Raw genomic sequence first — 19,469 nt, 5'->3', positions numbered from 1 at the left:
ATCCGTCTTATCGCTTGATTTATACTGGTAAATATACATTAAATGATTATTACAAACATTTTTTTTATTTTTTTTTTATTAATGTAGCAGTTGTGTTACACATACAATTTCAAGTAACAAGCTGGAATATATAATATAATAAGAACATACAGTGGACAAAATGTTTGTTTTGTTTTTTCATCTGTAGAAGTATTTTACTGTAGCAGTTTGATTTTTTTTTTTTTTTTTCAGAAATCAATCTTATTAAAGAAAATCTGATGCTTAATTCTGAAATGTGATATATTACAGTAAAGGCACCAAACCAAGCAACCTGTTGGCATGAAACAAAAGTAATACCAGCTATGAATCATGTGACATGACTTATCTGTGAAGAGGAGAAAAAAAGAAACCCCATATTTGAAGTCAATTCTCAAGGATCATGGAAATAGCACTCTGCTTTTTATGACTATGACATTTGCACATGACAGGGACCTACATCAAGGTCAGTACCCAAACCTGTTGGTGAAGGCTGGGGTCATATCTCAAAGGTGTTTTCAAAGAGCTGAACAGGGCTAACCCTAACACTGTGTGGATGAAAAGGGGAAAAAAATGTTTTGGACTGGAGAGGATGAAAGGGGAGACAGAGAATGTGAGGAAGTCAGAGTGGGAGAAAGTAAAAAAAGAAACATTAAGAAAGAGATTAGCTGGAGTAAAAGTGTGGGAGTGAGAGAAACAGAGAGCGAGCAAGAGCGAGAGGGAGAGAGAAAGAGAGGGGAAGTAAAAGTGGAGAGGAAGAGAGAGAGGGGAGGGAGGGTGGGATGGCTGCTCATCAGAGTTAATGATGTAGAAAATCCCCCAATTAGAGCGTTTTCCTGTGTTGCAGGATGAGTTCAGAGCGGGGTCCTCTGACAGCCCAGGGATTAGTACCCAGGCCAGGCCGGGCCGAGCCGGGCCTGAACAGACACTAACTAACTGCTGGACAGCTTGGCACTGCTCAGCTGGGGCCAGGTCGGGGCTATAGCCACAGCCAGGGGCCGGGGTAAGCATGCGTTGAGCCGGAGTGCGTGCTACAATAAAAAGCATGGGAAAAAGAGCAGCAGCAGATCAACATGAACAAATTCAGATGGAGAGTTAGCCCTACCATGCAATACCCAAATATATATTCAAACCAGCGCTAAAAATACATTTAAGAAGCTATTTTTGCAAGTTATTCTCTCATCATCAAGTTCCTGAACTTCTCTTAAAATCTGCCTGTTTTCTAAAATGATTCAACATTTAGACAAAGTCTGCAGGTTGTGCACATATAAAAATGCCATTATTGCTTCAACTGCCAAATCTTGCATGAATGCAAATACATTCTTCTAACAAAGTCTAGATATCCTGAGTGACTTTTTTTTTTTGCAGTACACTATTTTTTCTTTTACAGTATTACATATGTGATCATCCAAAAGCATATCCTAATCCAATGTCGACATGTGGATTGTACAGGAAAATCAATTTTCTGTCATATTGCTTGTTGTCAAAGAATAAGGATGGTGCTGAGTCCTGTGGTGACACAGTCGGTAATCCTCCTGACCTGATACTTGGGACAAACACAATCTGAACATGAATCCATCTCTTGACACAACAGTGAAGTGAATGCTGTTGAAACATGACCATTAATGTCTTGTGCCATTCATGTGCAAGTAGGGGAAGCAACATGCTACATATAATCAGAAAAACACGAATAAAGACTTGAGACATGGTCATGTACACTCATTCCTGGCTTTCAGGACAGGACATAGGCCTAATAGACCAATATGTGGTAAATATGCAACATGTGGTTACGTATGTATTTTGGGATATTTTGACTATTTTGCCCGTCTTCAGCACAGTACCTTGAGATCTGACTTCATTGAGACTTGACTGCCTGAAGATTTGACTGGTCTTTATACTTAAATTCATTGACCTTGCTTGCATTGCCTCACACCTTTAATAATTTATGGTTAGGCCTATGTGTATGGACTTGGTTTCAGCTGGATAAAAATAAAAATAATAAAAGCACCAACACAGCTTTGTTCATGATGTATCATTTAATGGTTAGCAATGAGAGACTTGGGCAGCGGTAGATCAGTGTGAAGAAAATTCTCATAAGATGTTCCTCTGCACTATGCATTATGTTTTGCTTTTGGATTGTTGACTTTTGCTCACTTAGCTTGCACTAGCTCCAACTCCCACTTGCAAACAAGTGATGAAAATCACAGGTGGACTATGGGAATCATGAAAGCAGAGCAACAGTATCACAAAGAATATGTTTAATAGACTGATCAAAACACAGTCTCATTGCAAAGGTCGCAAGAGGAAGATGCCGGCCCTTAAAGTTAAAAGTTGTTGGGGAAGATAGTATATGATTTAGGAAACACTGAATCACCTCCAAAACACAGCTACTGTGTTCATTAAGAACAACTGAGCCCCTAATGACTAATTGATTAATTGTGCACTCTATTATTTCGCTACTACACCCCAGCAGATCTGAAAGGGCCATGGCTGGAGTTAACAGTCTTATTGGAAAGACGCGTTCCTTGCAAAGGATAATAAGGGAAAATAGCGGAATTAATTGGGTTTGATTAAGAGAGCTTTTCAATGGGATACAGCTTTTTCGCATGACATAATTAGAGGTCAGTTAAGGAGGAGGGGGATTTGGTAGTTGGCGCCAGTGCTGTGTGGGTGTGTCTGTGTGAAGGAGACAGATAGACAGACTGTGTGTGTGTGTGTGTGTGTGTGTGTGTGTGTGTGTGTGTGTGTGTGTGTGTGTGTGTGTGTGGTTGCTTCCTCACACTTGCAGAACTATGTTGTGTGTCTGATGTGGTACATTTCTATAGGCTCACTCACCAGAAAACACACAGCGAAGTTCACAGGGGGCCCTCTGTGCGCTCCGTGTGTGTGATTATCATCACTACACTTGCCAACATTAAAGGCACAGGCCTCAGTCTATTGTCATAGCTACATGGTCATTAGCAGTGCATTTCAGAGACTATACTCTATTGTACAGGGGAGGGAGGTGGCAGGAGAGTACATTTGGCAGCGCTTTTGGATCGGCACAAAACATGTAAACAAACTGAAAACATTTATCACGGCACACACACACATTTGAATTTATAATCCTGTTACAGTATAATCTAAAGAAGGAGGGGAGGCATGCAAGGCCATTAGATCTAAAAATACCCCAAACCGGGCTGCGCAGCTGATTAGATTATCAGATAGCTATTTCATTACAAGTCTGCAGGTTTTTTCACAGAACAGTCAGGATTTCACTGATTTCTCTGTTTAGTTCCTTTATATATATATTTAATTATCTTTTATTTGTAACAACAGACAACACAATGTAACAGTTTAGATTTCAGACCTGCACATGCACACCATTCATACATTTAAACTCTCTACTTCTGAAATCAATTTTGTAATATGTTTTTAATTTAGCACATTGCGTTTCTATTGGAGATACTCTAAATGGCTCCCACTGGTTTCTCATAGATAAATTTGAATATATTAAATAGATTTCCATAGTTTCTGTTTAAGCGGGACTTTCAACCAGTAACCATTGCGTGATTCTTTAATCCTACAGACAGAAGGCTGACTTCACCTTGCTAAAGTGTCTTTGAGCAAAATGCTACATTACATTACAAGCTGCTTTTTCTCCACTGGCCCAAGTGGTCTGACAAAGTGGAATGTGAATTTGTATTCAATCTTAGTAGTTAATCATTTTGTTTGTACACATGAATTTCCGTGCAAAAGACTGAATGATTTTGATTATTGATCATATTGATTTTTCTTTCATCATTGTGGCTGCTGTCCTGAATTCAGTAAGTTATGGCCTGCATGTTTGACAACAACATAAATGATGGTTAAAAAAGTTAATTTAGATATCAGGAGACCTACAGCATGGGCCCATGAGTAAAGTATCAGCTTCACCGTTGCACAATGATAGATTGACAGTGGAACTATTGCGCCCTCTGTATTTTAAACTTGGACATGACAGGAACTTTTTCATTATAACAATGCAATAAATGGAAGATTGAAGAGTAAAAAGAAATAGAGAGTTTAGGCTAACTGTAACTCACACATTATTTCTGTCATGTCAAATATTTGGCTACCAATACTGCACCTTGTCAAAACTAATTCAACAGTCCTGTTTTAAATATTCCCTTATGAAGGTTAATGTTGAATTTGTGTTGAAAGTTTCAGGGGGAGCCGTTGATTCAACTGATGAAAGCTTTAGTCTGTGGTGCTGTAAAAATACAATTACATCATCCAGAGATGTTTAACATCTCTAGATGAAAGCTTTAGTCTGTGGTGCTGTAAAAATACAATTACGTCATCCAGAGATGTTTAACATCTCTGGATGACTTATGTAAATATGGTGGACAAAATAATAGGAACACATCACATCAACATTAGCTGGCATAAAGTTCAACAAACACCTCACTGACACCACTTCAACAAAAATGAAAATTAGGCGTGATTACTAAACTCCACCAAAGATACTCCACCTGGGAGACAAGCGATGCATTTCCGTGTTTTTATTTGACACGCTCACACGTCACAGCGGAGTGTCAAAACCCCCACAATGCACTTCTCCTCCTCAGTGAGACTGAACCAAACAACCTAACCTTCCTCTGAGAGACAATAACTTAGCGTTTCTTGCTGTTTCACCCTCATATTTCTCTCCGACGGGTGTTGTCGCTGGTGTTTGCCGTCGTACACACTGACCGGTTGTTGCTGGTATGTTGTCTGTTGAAATATGACTGAGTTAGCTGCTAGCTGAGTTAGCTGCTGCTAGTTATTATCATTAGCTTTTCTCCCTTTTAGCAGCTACAAACATGGCCGAAGAAGATAAACACCATAAACACAGTAAATGTACATACACGATAAAGCTTTTCACGTCGTGTTTCTTCGAGCTGAACAGTTTAAAGTTCGTCGTGTCATAACTGAGTTGATGAGTCTGTTGTTACTTAGGAGGGCAGAGGCTCGAGTGAATGGGCTGCACAGTGGGTGACAGATGAAATGCAGAACATTAAGGGATATTATTAAACCAAGTTTTACATAAATGTAGCTGGAAGAACCTTTGAAATATTTTGTGAAATGTCATATTTTCTCTATCAGACTGCCAGTCATACTAAAACAAAGTATAATTTTCTTTGGCTAACTATAATCCTTCATTATGCTAAACAGCACCAATAATGATAGATAGGAGTGGGTTAAAAGTAATTCGTATTCATAGATAGATAGATAGATAGATAGATAGATAGATAGATAGATAGATAGAATTTTGGTTTTCATCTTGAGTAATTTATGTCTGACATAGATTTTACAACAAAAGAATTAAAGTACGTACATGTATGCTAAAAACAGAAAGAAAAGAAGACATTTTCATTCATGTATTTGGCAGGTCCATCTTCCCAGTTTGGAGGATCAGGGACTAGGATGGATCCAGAATATGAACATCGCCTCCTACGCCAAATCAATATTCAGAATGACAACTTGAGTCCTGTTGTGAGTCTTTCTTTTCTCCTCTCTTACTTATTACGCTATGTTACACTATGCTAACCTTTTGTCATGACAGATGATTTACAGTATTGATAAAAGGTTTTAGGGACTAAAAGTAAGGGCTGAGGATACAACACACAAATGTTTTATTATTTTTTTTATTTACCAGATCATTTTATACCACATGCAGGGAACAAAAAAACTAGTTGCCTAGCTGCACAGTTTATTGTGGTACTTGGCAGGTTGGTTGTTCCAGCAACTTGGAGAACTTGCCACAGTCCTTCTGAGGATTCAGGCTGTCTCAGTGTCCTCGGTTTCTTTGTGTAATCTCAGATTGACTTGTCGGATATTGTTATCAGGACTCATTGAGGCCAGACCATCTGTTGCAGGTTTCCCTCACTAGTTCATCTTGTTCAGGAACATAGCTCTTTGTAACTGTGATAGTCTGAGCTCATTGTCATCCTGCAGAGTGAATTTGGATTTCTTAAAGACTAATCATCTCCCCGGTGGCCCCCTATGTGATGAATAAGAATCTAAACATATAGTGTGCTTATAATCTTTGCACAGAACTGGTGAAAAGGGTGATCAAACGTCCATAAATTCATAAATTAATATGTTGGTTTTGCAGAAATTGACACGAAGTCTCCACAGTCGAACACCCACTGGTTCCCCATTATCCTCACCCAGTAAGCTTGGAGACAGATTTATCCCAACCAGAGCAGGGGCCAACTGGAACATCAACTTCCACAGGATCAATGTAGGTGAATGTACTGAACTGTGGTTATATAATGTGTTTTACAATATTCAAAATGTAAAAGAAAAAAAGAAAAGTCTGTTAAAGTTGTTAATATTGTGAATCTTTATGTAGCCTGTCTGGAATCAGTCACAGCATGTTTGTCATTTCTGATTAGGAAAATGAGAAGTCACCAAGTCAGAACAGAAAAACAAAGGACGCCTCTACTGATAATATCAAAGGTAAATGCACTTTGTAAATGTAATTTTTGAAAATTAATTTCTTGCGTATGTGCATCTAGGTTTGTGATTTTTATGTTTGTTCTAACAGTCTTATGAATCTGTAATATTTGTGTGTCTGCAGCAGATGGGCTGGCCTACTCTGCTTTGCTGAAAAATGAACTTCTGGGAGCAGGAATAGAAAAGATTCAGGACCCCCAGACAGAGGACAGGCGCCTACAGCCATCCACTCCCGAGAAGAGAAGTCTCTTCACTGTATGAACATTTTGTCTCTTACTCCTTAAATATTGAACAATATAACACATTTATCATGTCATGTTAGAGCAGAGACGTATAAAACATGCTCTTGGGTCATTAGCAGGGACAGAAAAGCGAAAGTAAAGTTGAATGCCCCAGTTCACTATGTGCACAGATTGTTTTCAGGGTTTTATGTTATTTTCCTGAAGCTGGTGGATAATGTGAATGTGTCTGCTTTTGTTTTCTTTGCAGTATTCACTTAATACAAAAAGGTCATCTCCAGATGATGGCACCAGTATATCCCCCTACTCCCTGTCACCTGTCAGCAACAAAAGGTAGAAGCATGCTTTAAAATATTTTTCTATTTACGTAGCTCTGTTGTTATTGATCAGTCAATACTGTGTTGTCACACTGTGAATAAAGAGAAATGTACATTTTTATATCAATGTTTTATTAAGTTTGACTTTTTCCTCTTACAGTCAAAAATTGTTACGTTCACCAAGGAAGCCAACTCGCAAGATCTCAAAGATCCCGTTTAAAGTGCTTGATGCACCAGAGCTGCAGGATGATTTTTACCTCAACTTAGTGGACTGGTCTTCTCTCAATGTGCTCAGTGTTGGGCTGGGTACATGTGTGTACCTGTGGAGTGCCTGCACCAGTCAGGTACTACACTCTGTGTCCCTGCTTTTCTTTGCAGCATTAATTAATACACAGTGTCACAGTGACGCTCTAACTATAACTGTTTTGTTTTTCGCTCAGGTAACGAGGCTGTGTGATCTGTCAGTGGAAGGAGACTCAGTCACATCAGTTGGGTGGTCTGAGAGGGTAAGTACACATATCATACAGCCATAAGAGCTTTGAGGACAGTTAGTTTTTATTCATCAAATTATTTTTCATGTTTTCAGGGTAACCTGGTGGCAGTGGGGACTCATAAAGGATATGTTCAGATTTGGGATGCTGGTGCTGGAAAGAAACTCTTTGCCTTGGAAGGACACACGGCTAGAGTTGGTGCGAACACTTGCTTTATTTAAACCCTCAATGTAGATTAAAGCGAGGCTGAAGTAATGCTTTCCATGTTTTATAGTTTCCTTCTGACACAATGTGACAGACAGTTTACTCTGTCCTACAGGAGCGTTAGCGTGGAACGCGGACCAGCTGTCTTCGGGAAGCCGCGACCGTATGATTCTTCAAAGAGACATACGGACGCCTCCACTGCAGTCAGAGAGGCGGCTGCAGGGGCACAGACAAGAAGTGTGTGGCTTGAAGTGGAGCACTGACCATCAGCTACTCGCCTCTGGTGGCAATGACAACAAGGTACAGTTGTTACATTCATCAAACCTGCCTCTGCCTTTGTTCATCCACTCACATCCGCCGTGCTCATCGATGAGGGTGACTGTGTTTGTCATCTCAGCTGCTGGTCTGGAACCACTCCTCGCTGAGCCCAGTGCAGACGTACATGGATCATCTGGCAGCAGTCAAAGCCATCGCCTGGTCGCCCCACCAGCACGGCCTGTTGGCCTCTGGAGGCGGCACTGCCGACCGCTGCATCCGATTTTGGAACACGCTGACATCGCAGCCGCTGCAGTGTATGGACACGGGCTCACAGGTCTGCAACCTGGCCTGGTCCAAGCATGCTAATGAGCTGGTGAGTCACCTCTGAAACATATTGTGCACAGCTGGTGTACAGCCCTTTGCCTGTGTTATACTAAGTGAAGTGAATACTTGTGTAATTAATCATTTCAGTTAGAATAAGATATTTGACCTCAATTTACATCAGCTTGTGAAGATGTTTTACTTTGACATTAGTCTTTTTTATGACATTTCTTAACTCTATGAAACATCCAGTGTAATTAACCCTTAAATAATTTGTTAGATGATTGTAGCCACTATCTAGTGCTATTGTTTTTATAGTAACAACAGTGAGGTTTTTTATATTTAATTAAATGTTTAACTTCAACTTCCTCAAAAATAATGTTAATGCAGTTGTACAGTAAGTGATGTAATAGATGGTGTTACCAAGGAAGTTGAACTTGTTAGCTCTGGGAGAAGCTGGTCCTCTTCTATGGCACAATGTGAATGATATTAAATAACACAAAGCACAATTTACCTGGCACTGTGACTTATAATTATTGCCTTTCTTTCCAGGTGAGCACACACGGCTACTCACAGAATCAGATCTTGGTGTGGAAATATCCGGCTCTCACTCAGGTGGCCAAGCTCACAGGACACTCCTATAGAGTCCTCTACCTGGTCAGTATGCATTTCTGTGATGTTAGTGATGGTGATGGTGATCTGCCATCTTTGCCAGAATATCTGGCAGCAGCCTCATGAATGTTTAATGTTTTTTTTGAAGGCGATGTCCCCGGATGGCGAGGCGATAGTGACAGGAGCTGGAGATGAGACGCTTCGCTTCTGGAACGTATTCAGCAAAACAAGGTCAACAAAGGTGAGAAAGCACTTTAGTTTGGGAATACTGTATAGCATTCACCAAACTCTCTACATTTCCATAATAATTAATCTAGTTTTCTTCTTTTCTTTTTTCTTTTTTCCAGGAATCTGTATCAGTTTTAAATCTATTTACCAGGATACGGTAACTTAAATAAATTAAAGTATGAGTGGATCCAGGGCGTCATCACTTGGTGGTTCATAAACTTGGTGCTATGAAAATACAGTACAATCTAAGGCATCTTGTGACATTTTCTCATATAGGAAATGACATTAAGAACAACTGAGATAGTCATTTTTCTAAATGCTAAGAGTTGTTGAGGAGATTTTTTTTGTTGATGTGTGTGCCTTCATGATGATTGTAATTTTCTTTTCTTCTTTTTTTACTTTTTAAAAACGTGCAAGTGGGTTGATTTTCATTTGTTTTGTATTCACTACAAGAAATCATAGGCCTTACTTTTAAATGATCCTGTTTTCATTGTTGTGGAATCTGGATGGGGAGGGAACATTTTTAGTTTTTGTTTAACTCAGGTTTAATTTATTTAACATACTTGTTATATGGTAAAACATTCAATGAATGAATCATCTGTCAGATGAAAAGATGACATGAGACATAAAACTTAACATAATCACCTGCTACGGCTTCTACAGTATGTGCACCATGTTTACAGTGATCCTTAGATTACTAAGGTTGAAGAGTGATTGGCTGAAATAATGCAGTTATGGCCAGAAAGTCTAATGCTGTGCATCTAGACATATACGGTACTACATGGTTGATTCTTTGTAGTAAATGAAGAAATAAAAGATGATGGAACTATAGAACTGAAGAGTGATTGTGATTTTTCCAATTAAAAATACCATTACTGTTTATTTTGGGACTTAATTGACTTAGAGCACAATTAATCAGAATCAGAATCACATTTATTTGCCAAGTATGTGCAGACATACAAGGAATTTGACTTACAGAAGACATACAGAATGATGACAGCAACAACTGAGCAATAACATAATACAACACAGAGAACACGTACAAGTACAAACATAGATAAGTAAAGTGGCAGGTGGATTAAGGCGGTCAGTTGGTAGTGCAAATAAACAATGAGGTAGTAGTGCAATGAGATTAATAATTACTGGATAAATACAGTATATATATGTATATGTTATTTACAGCAGGGTTGTATTGCAATATCTACAGTAGGCAGGATATGGCAGTGACAGTGGGACATTATGAAATTATTCAGCGATGAGGAAGTGGGTGATATTGATATAGATGGTTATTGAGGATGTATGACAGAATCAGGTGTTCAACAGAGTGACGGCCTGTGGGAAGAAACTGTTCTTGTGTCTTGTTGTGTTGGTGTACAGTGTGCTGTAGCGCCTACCAGAGGGGAGAAGTGTGAACAAGTTGTGTGCGATGGGTCAGCAGTGATGTTTGCTGCCAGTTTCTTGACTCTGGAGGTGTATAAGTCCTGGATGGAGGGCAGTTTGGCACCAATGATGCTTTCTGCAGTCCCGATAGTCCTTTTCAGTCTGTGTCTGTCCTGTTTGGTGGCTGAACCAAACCAGGCAATCAGGGAAGTGCTGAGAACCAACTGGATGACTGCAGAGTAGAACTGGATCAGCAGGAAGTACATCCTCTGCTGGGCCTTTTTGATGATGCTATCTGTGTTTGATGTCCACTTCAGGTCCTGGGAGATAGTGGATAGAGGTTCACAGGAACCTGAAAGCATCCGCAGTAGCCACAGTGTTGTTGAGTATAGTGATGGGGGCAGTGTTGGGGGGCTCCCCTGAAGCTCACTGTCATCTCCACAGTCTTAAGAGGGTTCAGCTCTAGGTTGTTCTGACCACACCAGAGGACCAGCTGTTCAACCTCCTGTCTGTATGCAGACTCATCACCGTCATTCATGAGGCCGATGACCGTTGTGTTGTCTGCAAACTTCAGGAGTTTAACAGACGTGTGGTCTCTTGAAGTGCAGTCATTGGTGTAGAGGGAGAAAAGCAGTGGCGAGCACATCCTGGATGGATGTGATCTTCCCCAGTGTCACCTGCTGCCTCCTGTCTGTCAGAAAGTTAATACGTAAGATAAATTAGATTGTATGATGAGGCTAAAGTGTATCCAGCTATATGAAACAATATAATATCTTGGTTTGTCAAGCACAATTTGCGTTTTCAGTGGTGTCTTTGCTTGATGTAACATCCTTATAGCCTACTTTATTTCACTCTTAAATCAGTGTAGCTTGTTGCTCAAATTACTTCACATATTCTTTCTGTTTGAATCATTTACACTAAACTCAATATGTACAATTTAGTGACAAAAGATATCAACAAAACCCAAAAGTATTGAAATATAGGCTAGATAAAATAAAAGGTATGAAAAATGATAAATTTCACCCATCACAATCTTCTTGCTTTGTATTTATTTGTTTGGTTATTCTTTATTATTGTTTTACTTATTTTATCTGTCTATTTATGTAACTATTATGTGAAATAATCGTCAGAATTGTATGAAATTAATGTTTTGTCGGTTTATTCTTCTTCCCCCCCCCCCCCCCCATAAATAAAACAAAATGTTACTTTGGTTTATAATACGTCACAGCAACAATAACCGACTACAACCAGCGGCGGCGCTGTGTCAGCGGATGTGCAGACCGGAAGTGTCATAAACGGGCGGGAAGTTGAAATTTTTTTAGAGTTTCAGATTTAGAAAAATACAGTTTCTAAATTAATGTTGGTGTGATAAAATAAGGTTTCGTTTTTCTCGGCGAACAGATAAAGTCAATCGATCATAATCGGCGTGGTTTGTGGTTAAATGCGGTCAGCGAGTCGAGTAAACGTGGTTAGCTGACAGGTTAACGTTAGCCGCCGCCCCGGCTGCTTGTTGTTGTTGTTGCCTGTCACCATGGCGGAGAGAAATCTGGTGCAGGAGCTGAAGCGGTGGGCCACGGAGGAGTTCAACCTGCCCCCGGACAGCCTGCCCAATGACAGCTACTTTAAAACGTGGGTATCGGCTCGTTACTCACTAATACTGAAAAAGTAGACGCCCTCACAATCAGTGCTTAAGTTACTTTGCAGCGGTGAAGTAACGTCGGTCATTTTGTTTTCCAGGCTTTGTGTTGGGACAGGGAAGTCCATATGGAAATATGTCATCCAGCACGTTTCCCAGCAGAGGTTAGCCTTCACGATGTCTTTCTATTTTTTTTTTTAACCTTTTGATAACGTATGCTTAGAGTACTACTGATTTTCTTATACGTTAACAAATAACTTTTCGACTGGTACATGCCCTGATCCCTAAAGTACACCACAGCCTCTACATTCACTATTCACTCTTTGACTGGACAGATGTTGACTGTGTCTGTTTTTCCAGGAACGTGAGGATGATGCGTGGCAACCTGCAGTGGTATCCTTTCACACAAGTCCTAAAGGCTCAATTCAGATGGAGACATTTCTCATTGATTATCCAAATGGGAGGGACGTGAGCTAAATTTAAAGTCTAAAAAAAAATGGAGGGGTCTGAATACTTTCCAAATGCACTGTACAATGGTGTGTTCAGAAAGTTGATATATAATTGGATTTTTTCTGATGTCACTCTAAAATCATTGAGACAGAATAGAGTTAGTATCTTGGGTCCTTGGTTGTGTCTGGTTCAAATCTCAGGGACCTTTATGTTACTAACCGTTCCTTCTCTCCCTCTCTCTCTCTCTCTCTCTCTCTCTCTCTCTTTCTCTGCCTTATGTAAAGTATCTGCTGTGCTATCTTATTACAAATACCCCTAGAAATAATTGTACACAAGTCTTGTTGGTATATCTGGTATCACTCAAGCACATGCTGAATTTCCTTAGCTACCACAGCCATTTCCAATTTATCATGTTATATCATGTCATTGGGTGATTTCCTTAGCACTGTAATTTTCAAGGTACAAAGTTTTTCAAGACAAAGAGGTAGGACACAGCTTGTATTCTTCCCTGTTGTAGTATTGATGGTTTAATATCATACACAAGGTGGAATTGGTCATCTCACTACGAAAGCTACTGATGAGATGAAATATGTTTCTGTATGGTGGTGTTTTTGCTTGCTCACAGTTGAAGCAGACGGAGGGCCAGAGTGAAGCTGCTAAACAGAGAGAGCTTCAGAGGAAGATCGAGCAGTTGAGAGCTGAGATCAGTCACCTGGACTCTCAGATCAGTGGAACAGAGGAACAGTTGGCCACACAAGGTTAGTTCATCTCATGCAGCGAGGGCTGGGAAGCTGCACTCGCAGTATTTAATTACAGTCATACACTTTGACTACTGTGTGTACACAATATAAACGGTTTCTTGGCACAGAAATATGCTGAATGATGTCATACCAGTGTTTTTCTACTGTCATCACAGAACAGTGTATCGGTCGTACCTGGGCCCAGGTGGAGGACAGCCAGCGCAGAGAGCTGCTTCTCCAGGCCTTCAAGCAGAACTGCATCGCAGGCTCCAAGATGTTATCTGAGGATGCACAAAAAATCAGAGGGCACTGCCAGGCAGTGGAGCAGATGGCCAGGTAAGGCTGAAATAAATAGAAATGAATTTAGCCTATTTACTGACCCATGCGAATGACATCGAGATATTAAAAGGAGTTACTGCATTGTGTTTCACAGGAAAGCAGAGGTTGAAGTGCTGTTTGATAAGTCTTCCAGCAGCAGTGATGCGGACACTGTAAACTCCAAAACCACAGCAGAGGCTCAGGTCCTGGTAAGAGCTGCCTAAACCTGCTATGTATTTTACTGAGCAGATTTTAATGTGTTGTGTGTCAAATCTGTCACCCAGGCTGTAGTTATCCAAGAAGGGTTGAGTTGAATAACAGTACTTGGTCATAGTTGCTTAAAGACCCACATCCAAAAGGCTTCTTCAGTTCCGGTTGTCGTGCAGATACTGTTTTAATATATAGTGTATGTTGACGGAGGAGACAAATAACAAATCAAAATTATATGTACCGAATGCCATTCTCTGGTTTCTTAGCTTCTTAGCTTATTTGTTTTGTTTTGCTGTTTAAGGAATATTTACTTCAAAAGCTGATTGAGACAAATGTTGTCTTGACAGTTTTTTGGAAATTTTGTGATCCAAATCTGCACATTTGAAAGCAAAACATAAATAAATAAAATAAAAACACTTACTTAGAGTACAAGTAATGCAGTCCAAGCTGCCGTGGCAGGCTGATTAAAGAAAATCATCATTTCTTTTATTTTCCCCTGTCAGCGTGAGGTGAGAGAGCTGTGTGATGCCAGGGTCCACTTCTATCAGTCTTTACAAGAGAGTGAACTGAAAACGACAAACTCTACAGTCAAACGGTAAGAACTATAGTGGGCATAGTATTTATATCAACCAACCATTAACAAATCATATAACAGATTATTGTTAACTTTCACTCTTGAATTTCCATGCTCTCAGTATGACCCGTCAGCAGAGGACTACCATGTTTAAATACTGGTTGAGTGCTGTGGAGGTTGGTGTATTTTTGTCAACATTTTTTGAATATTTTGTTACATGTGTGTGTATATATATTAGCTGGAAGTCTCACTTTGAATTAACATGTTGTTGCTTGTCATTGCATCAGAACCTGTTGGGTGGTTATCCTCCAAATCATGTCCTCTCAGCGTTACAGTATTTAGCTTCCAGAGAGCAGAGGGAACTAGAGGACAAACTGGCTTCTCTGGATGTGACCCAGGATGTGACAGCTCTGCGGTAAGGCATACCATCACATTATTTTGATGTTTGTTTTTCACGTCATGATGGTTTCGTTCAAAATCTTCAAATGCTACAGCATTTTACGTGTTCATTGCAGGTTCCGCTATGAAAGCAATCACCTACTAGACATGTCAGCAGAAGAGGATAATGAATTACCACCAGTTCAGAGCCTTTTACAGGTCCTAAACACAAACACTCACTGACACTTTCATATGAAATTATATAAAAAGAAGACAGGTCTGTGTGCTTTCTGGCATTTGTGACAAATGTATATTTTTGGCGGGGTTTCTAGGATGCCTGGGAAGAGGTGGAGCAAAGTTTAGTGGAACTGGCTCGAACTCGTTCCAGAGTCCAGCAGCTCAAAAACCAGCTGCAGGCCTGCAAGGAGGAGGCACAGCTGGAGGTGTCTGGAATTGCAGATGGACTCCATAACGACACCTTGGCACAGTAGGTCAACTCACTGTAGAGTTTGTTAATCAGGTCATGAAATTCAGACAGAAGTGTTATCTTAATTATATTCTGCTGGATGGGGCATCAGACACTGTACTCTGTGGATCCCACGATTGATATTGTAGTAATTTCCTATGATGGAAAACGAAAGTCCGGAAGAACATTTAGTATGTTAGTGTTGAAATGTGTTGTGTGTTGTTTCCACATTTATTGCCAAGATAACCAATACTCAAATACAAGTACCGGTATATATTTATTAGTTCTTGTCAAATAAAAAAATTACTGTCTAGAATTTACCATGCCTTAATTTTTTTTCTTGAACTCTCTCTGTATTGCTGTCAGGTCGGCCCTAGAGCTGGAACTCCAGTGTGTGATGCAGGCAGCAGCCAGAGATCACATCAGAGAGCAGTGTATCCAGCTGGAGCAACATGCCAGAAGCCGACAGGAGGCTCTTAGAAACCTCCACAGCCAATGGAAAAGCATCCTGGACTTCAGGCAGCTAGTGGTGAGAGGGAATTCACTTCCTTACTGTTTCATACACATTCAGATACATTATATCAGTGATTATTCAGCAAAATGTGGTCTAAGAGGATTTGGTTATATCTTGCGTTGACTGTCTGGAGATAAACATCTTGACTTGCCAGATTTTTTATGAACTCATAATGAAGAGCTGTCAATATTTCTGCAACATATACCGTAGAGCATGCTGTGTTGTTGTGTCTTTGCAGGTTCTCAGACAGGAGCATATCAGAGGTCTGATTAAGGGCAACTCCACAGCCAAGACGGAGCTGATCCATCTGCACAGACAGGTGTGGCTGTTCTCCATCTGTGGCTCTTAAGTAGACAAACATTTGCGTTGTGCTGTGGTGAAATACATGTTTTGGTTTGTTTAAGCTAAAAAAAAACAATAATAAAATACATTTGTCATATAGAATCAAATTTCTGGGCATCTCTTGAGGATTTCTCTCCCTCTTTTTTTGCTTCAGTTACAGGAATTCATCCAGGGTAGGCTGGTGCCACAGTTTGAGGATGTCACCAATGCAGCCAACAGATTAAGGAACTCTATTTCTAAGGATGCCAGACAGTTTGGAGTGATTTCCCTTCCCGCTCTGGACCGCAGGACTGTTGACGAGTAAGAGAAAGTTGCCCATACTACATAACCAATCTAATTTTATTTTTGTTCCAGTTTAGGAAACGGTTCCTAAATCAACACCCGAACTGAGGACTTCATAACGGAGCACATATTTCACTGCCAGAAAAATTTGTATTTGGTTATAAATCAAAAAGGCTTACACAAAACAGGCTGCCAACAGTTTTTGTCCTCAGTTGTGTTGAGTTCGTTTGGATTTAATAATGAATTATGAATTCACAGAGGGAGGGAGAGAGGGAGATGAGAGAGACAGAGCAATAATATCTGTCAGAAAATGATCTGACTGCATCAGTGGTGCACCTGAGGCTCCGGCTGCAGTGGCCTGAAGCATTTGACTCTCTTTTAGAGAGTGCAACACAAGAAAATAATTTTTAATCATACTATTGATCGAGTGCTGAACAAAAATAGAAAAAATACACTTCTTGTATTTCAGAATTCAAAGGATCCCTGTGTTGTGGCTGTCCATCCATCGCTTGCAGTCTTCAACCTTCAGCAGCATGTGTCAGAGTCTGGCTTTCCCACTGTACAAGGTGAGTGTTAATGCATCACTCTCTTGCAATAATGGTGACATCTTCTCCTCTATTGTCTTTTGGCCAGAGCAGCAGTGTACATGCGTGTCAGACCTTCAGTAATGTCCATGTGATCCATAATTCAGTTGCAGATGATTCAAATCAAAACAAGTTGTTTCCCATGTAATTTATAAACTTATTTGCTTGAATTGAAAAAAATATGCATATAACAATGTCAAGTGAGCACAATGTGTGAACTACTGCTCTGTCAAGAAGCTTGTCCTTCCTATCAAAACTCTCTGCTTCATATTTGCACTTGTGTCTTTTTCAACATATCTTTTGAATCAACCAATGATTGAAGAACTTGTGGGTCAGTTATTTATAACCTTGGGCCCCAGTGCCATTATCATTTCTCACAATCTTACATGGTAGCTAACTGTACATTTTAAACTATGCATTGAAATGAAATGAAAAATGGACGCATAAACTGTGCATGTGAAATTTACCCGTGAACACTTCCTGGATTGGAATAAAAGTTGTTTTAGCAGCTCCCACACTTCACACTGCTCCTTAAACTCCACCTGCCCACAGTGTTTTAATTAACCAGCTCTCACCGCCATCGCTTGACCCCAGTCCTCTCACTAACAACTGATAAAATTAATATCCATGAAAATCAGTGTATCTACAGATGCAGAGCATCAATAGCCCTGTATCTTCTAGGCTGCTGTGAGTTTTCTCTTTGGGTACATCTGCTAGTTTTACAAACTCTTACCGTGCAACTTAATGTTCATATTAAATTACTTGTCCTTTGTCCCTTTCTCTGATTTTAACACAGACAATTTTTTCTTCTTCTTCCTAGGCTCCCGAAGAGTTGTGTTTCCAGGCGCGCTCCCAGCAGCTTGAGTTACGCTTTCTCCGTCAGCTATTGAAACTTCACTCTGTTACCCTGCAGAAAATACAGAAGGAAGCGAAAATGCTGCATGCGTCTGATCAGAAAGGTAATCAGAGGAACTAATCAAGATAAAAGCTTTTATCACGCTCAGAGGATACAGTAACAAGTGCTCCTTTTGGCCGTTTGGACAGATTGTGTATTTAGTATTAACTTGTCGAGAATATGTTTTAGAAACTGTCATGAGTTGTAGTAACAACAAATGTACTGTTTGTCCTCTGTCCGCTGTGCTTTTTAGCCTTGCTGTCCAGAGTTGTGGAGGAGGATCAGAAGCTTCTAATGTCTCTGGTACCGAGAGTCAGAAGCCTCACCCAACATTGTGCTCAAGGCCTTTCTTATGGAGACCAAGTCAAAACTGCCATCTCTTACTGGTGAGGAACATTTCTGAAGCAGATAACTTGCTGCACAATTGATGCAGCACATTTAACATTTTTAAAGCGTTTAGAAATGTCTATAAAGAACAATTCAAACAGTCTACTTTCACAGTATCATAGCAAAGGTTTTAAACTAGTCTGTTACCTGAACTACATCTGTAAACATGACATGTTCTCCTTCACGCTGCCTGCTCTGAATATACAGTAGATTTTCAACACTTTCTTACTGGTTCACCTTTCATCTTGTGCCTACAGTAACTGTGCACACACCATTTTACAATGCAGTGGGTTATGCAGTGTGTTACGATGTGTACAATAAATTGTTCAGACAGCTGTGTTTAACTGCAGATTTGTCTGATTATCAAACTACTGGCATTTCATCTGCTTGAATGAGATGCATTGTGAAGTAGAAGTGTCATGTGACTGACAAGTTGTTGCTAGTTAATAATTCACTATTACGATTTGTGTCTTAGTGAAATCATACTTTAATGAAATGAATGTGTTGTGTATTGTGTTACTAAATTTGAGCGAATGAGTCTGAGCAGGATGCAATTATGGTCTATGGACATTAGTTTTCTTTAATGTAAAGTGATGCAAATGTGAGACTACATTTATTTGAGTAACTGTACATTATGTCAAAACTATGAAAAACAGGACAAAACCATTCTCTTTTTAATAGTTGAGTCAGGCTTTAGCCTTTACCACTTGGATTGTGTGTAGATTTATTCTGAACATAAATCTGTTTGTATTTTTGCACAGATGTTAAGCTTCTGGATAACTTTTTTTGCTGTCTGGCGTGTTCACTCTTGTAGGTGGGATCAACCGGTCCAACATGTCCTTCCTGATGTCAGTAAAGGGGGCCTGACTTTTCAGCAGTGGCTACAGAGATGGAAACTAGCTGCCAACGCATGTTAACAGACCACGTACAGGGGATCCCTCTCTGCACCTTTCAGCTGCAAAATATCCATGCTGCACTCAAGGCTAGATTGCCAACAGACCACCTTTTCATCTGTTTTCATTGGTTTGATTAATTGAACATGTGTTAAGTTAGTTTCACCAATAAAGATGATATCACATATTTTTCAAAAAAGCACACTTTAGCTCATTGTTTGCTAATTGTCTGGTCCTGTCCCAGGGTGGTGACCTGGATCAACATTTGTAAAC

The 19,469-nt window shown here is 40.0% G+C and overlaps 2 protein-coding genes across 3 annotated transcripts; both read left to right on the top strand.

The window, feature by feature from the left end:
- Positions 1–4,603: 4,603 nt before the first annotated feature.
- On the top strand, positions 4,604–9,893 carry LOC310984338 (fizzy-related protein homolog). Of its 2 annotated transcripts, none has more exons than XM_083969522.1 (14): positions 4,604–4,740; positions 5,408–5,511; positions 6,134–6,262; positions 6,417–6,480; positions 6,602–6,732; positions 6,967–7,049; positions 7,194–7,377; positions 7,474–7,539; positions 7,620–7,722; positions 7,844–8,028; positions 8,126–8,359; positions 8,860–8,964; positions 9,068–9,150; positions 9,267–9,893. In XM_083969522.1, exons 2-14 carry the CDS (start codon positions 5,443–5,445, stop codon positions 9,283–9,285), a joined length of 1,455 nt encoding a protein of 484 aa, XP_083825648.1. In that variant the 5' UTR covers positions 4,604–4,740; positions 5,408–5,442; the 3' UTR covers positions 9,286–9,893. The 2 variants fall into 2 exon arrangements, with proteins under 2 accessions (XP_083825648.1, XP_083825647.1); XM_083969521.1 differs by having other exon boundaries at positions 9,068–9,160.
- Positions 9,894–12,056: 2,163 nt separating this feature from the next.
- haus5 (HAUS augmin-like complex, subunit 5) lies at positions 12,057–19,220 on the top strand (the record flags this gene model as incomplete). Its single annotated transcript, XM_083970113.1, has 18 exons — positions 12,057–12,156; positions 12,265–12,327; positions 12,524–12,572; positions 13,239–13,371; positions 13,530–13,689; positions 13,787–13,880; positions 14,385–14,476; positions 14,577–14,631; positions 14,743–14,870; positions 14,971–15,052; positions 15,166–15,320; positions 15,666–15,828; positions 16,052–16,132; positions 16,310–16,455; positions 16,907–17,003; positions 17,842–17,980; positions 18,170–18,302; positions 19,118–19,220. The coding sequence occupies exons 1-18, from the start codon at positions 12,059–12,061 to the stop codon at positions 19,218–19,220; spliced, it is 1,971 nt and encodes a 656-aa protein (XP_083826239.1). The 5' UTR covers positions 12,057–12,058.
- Positions 19,221–19,469: the final 249 nt, after the last annotated feature.

The sequence above is a fragment of the Trachurus trachurus genome (assembly GCF_905171665.1).
Source record: "Trachurus trachurus genome assembly, chromosome: 4".
NCBI lineage: Eukaryota > Metazoa > Chordata > Actinopteri > Carangiformes > Carangidae > Trachurus > Trachurus trachurus.
This window is presented reverse-complemented; position numbering and strand designations above follow the sequence as displayed.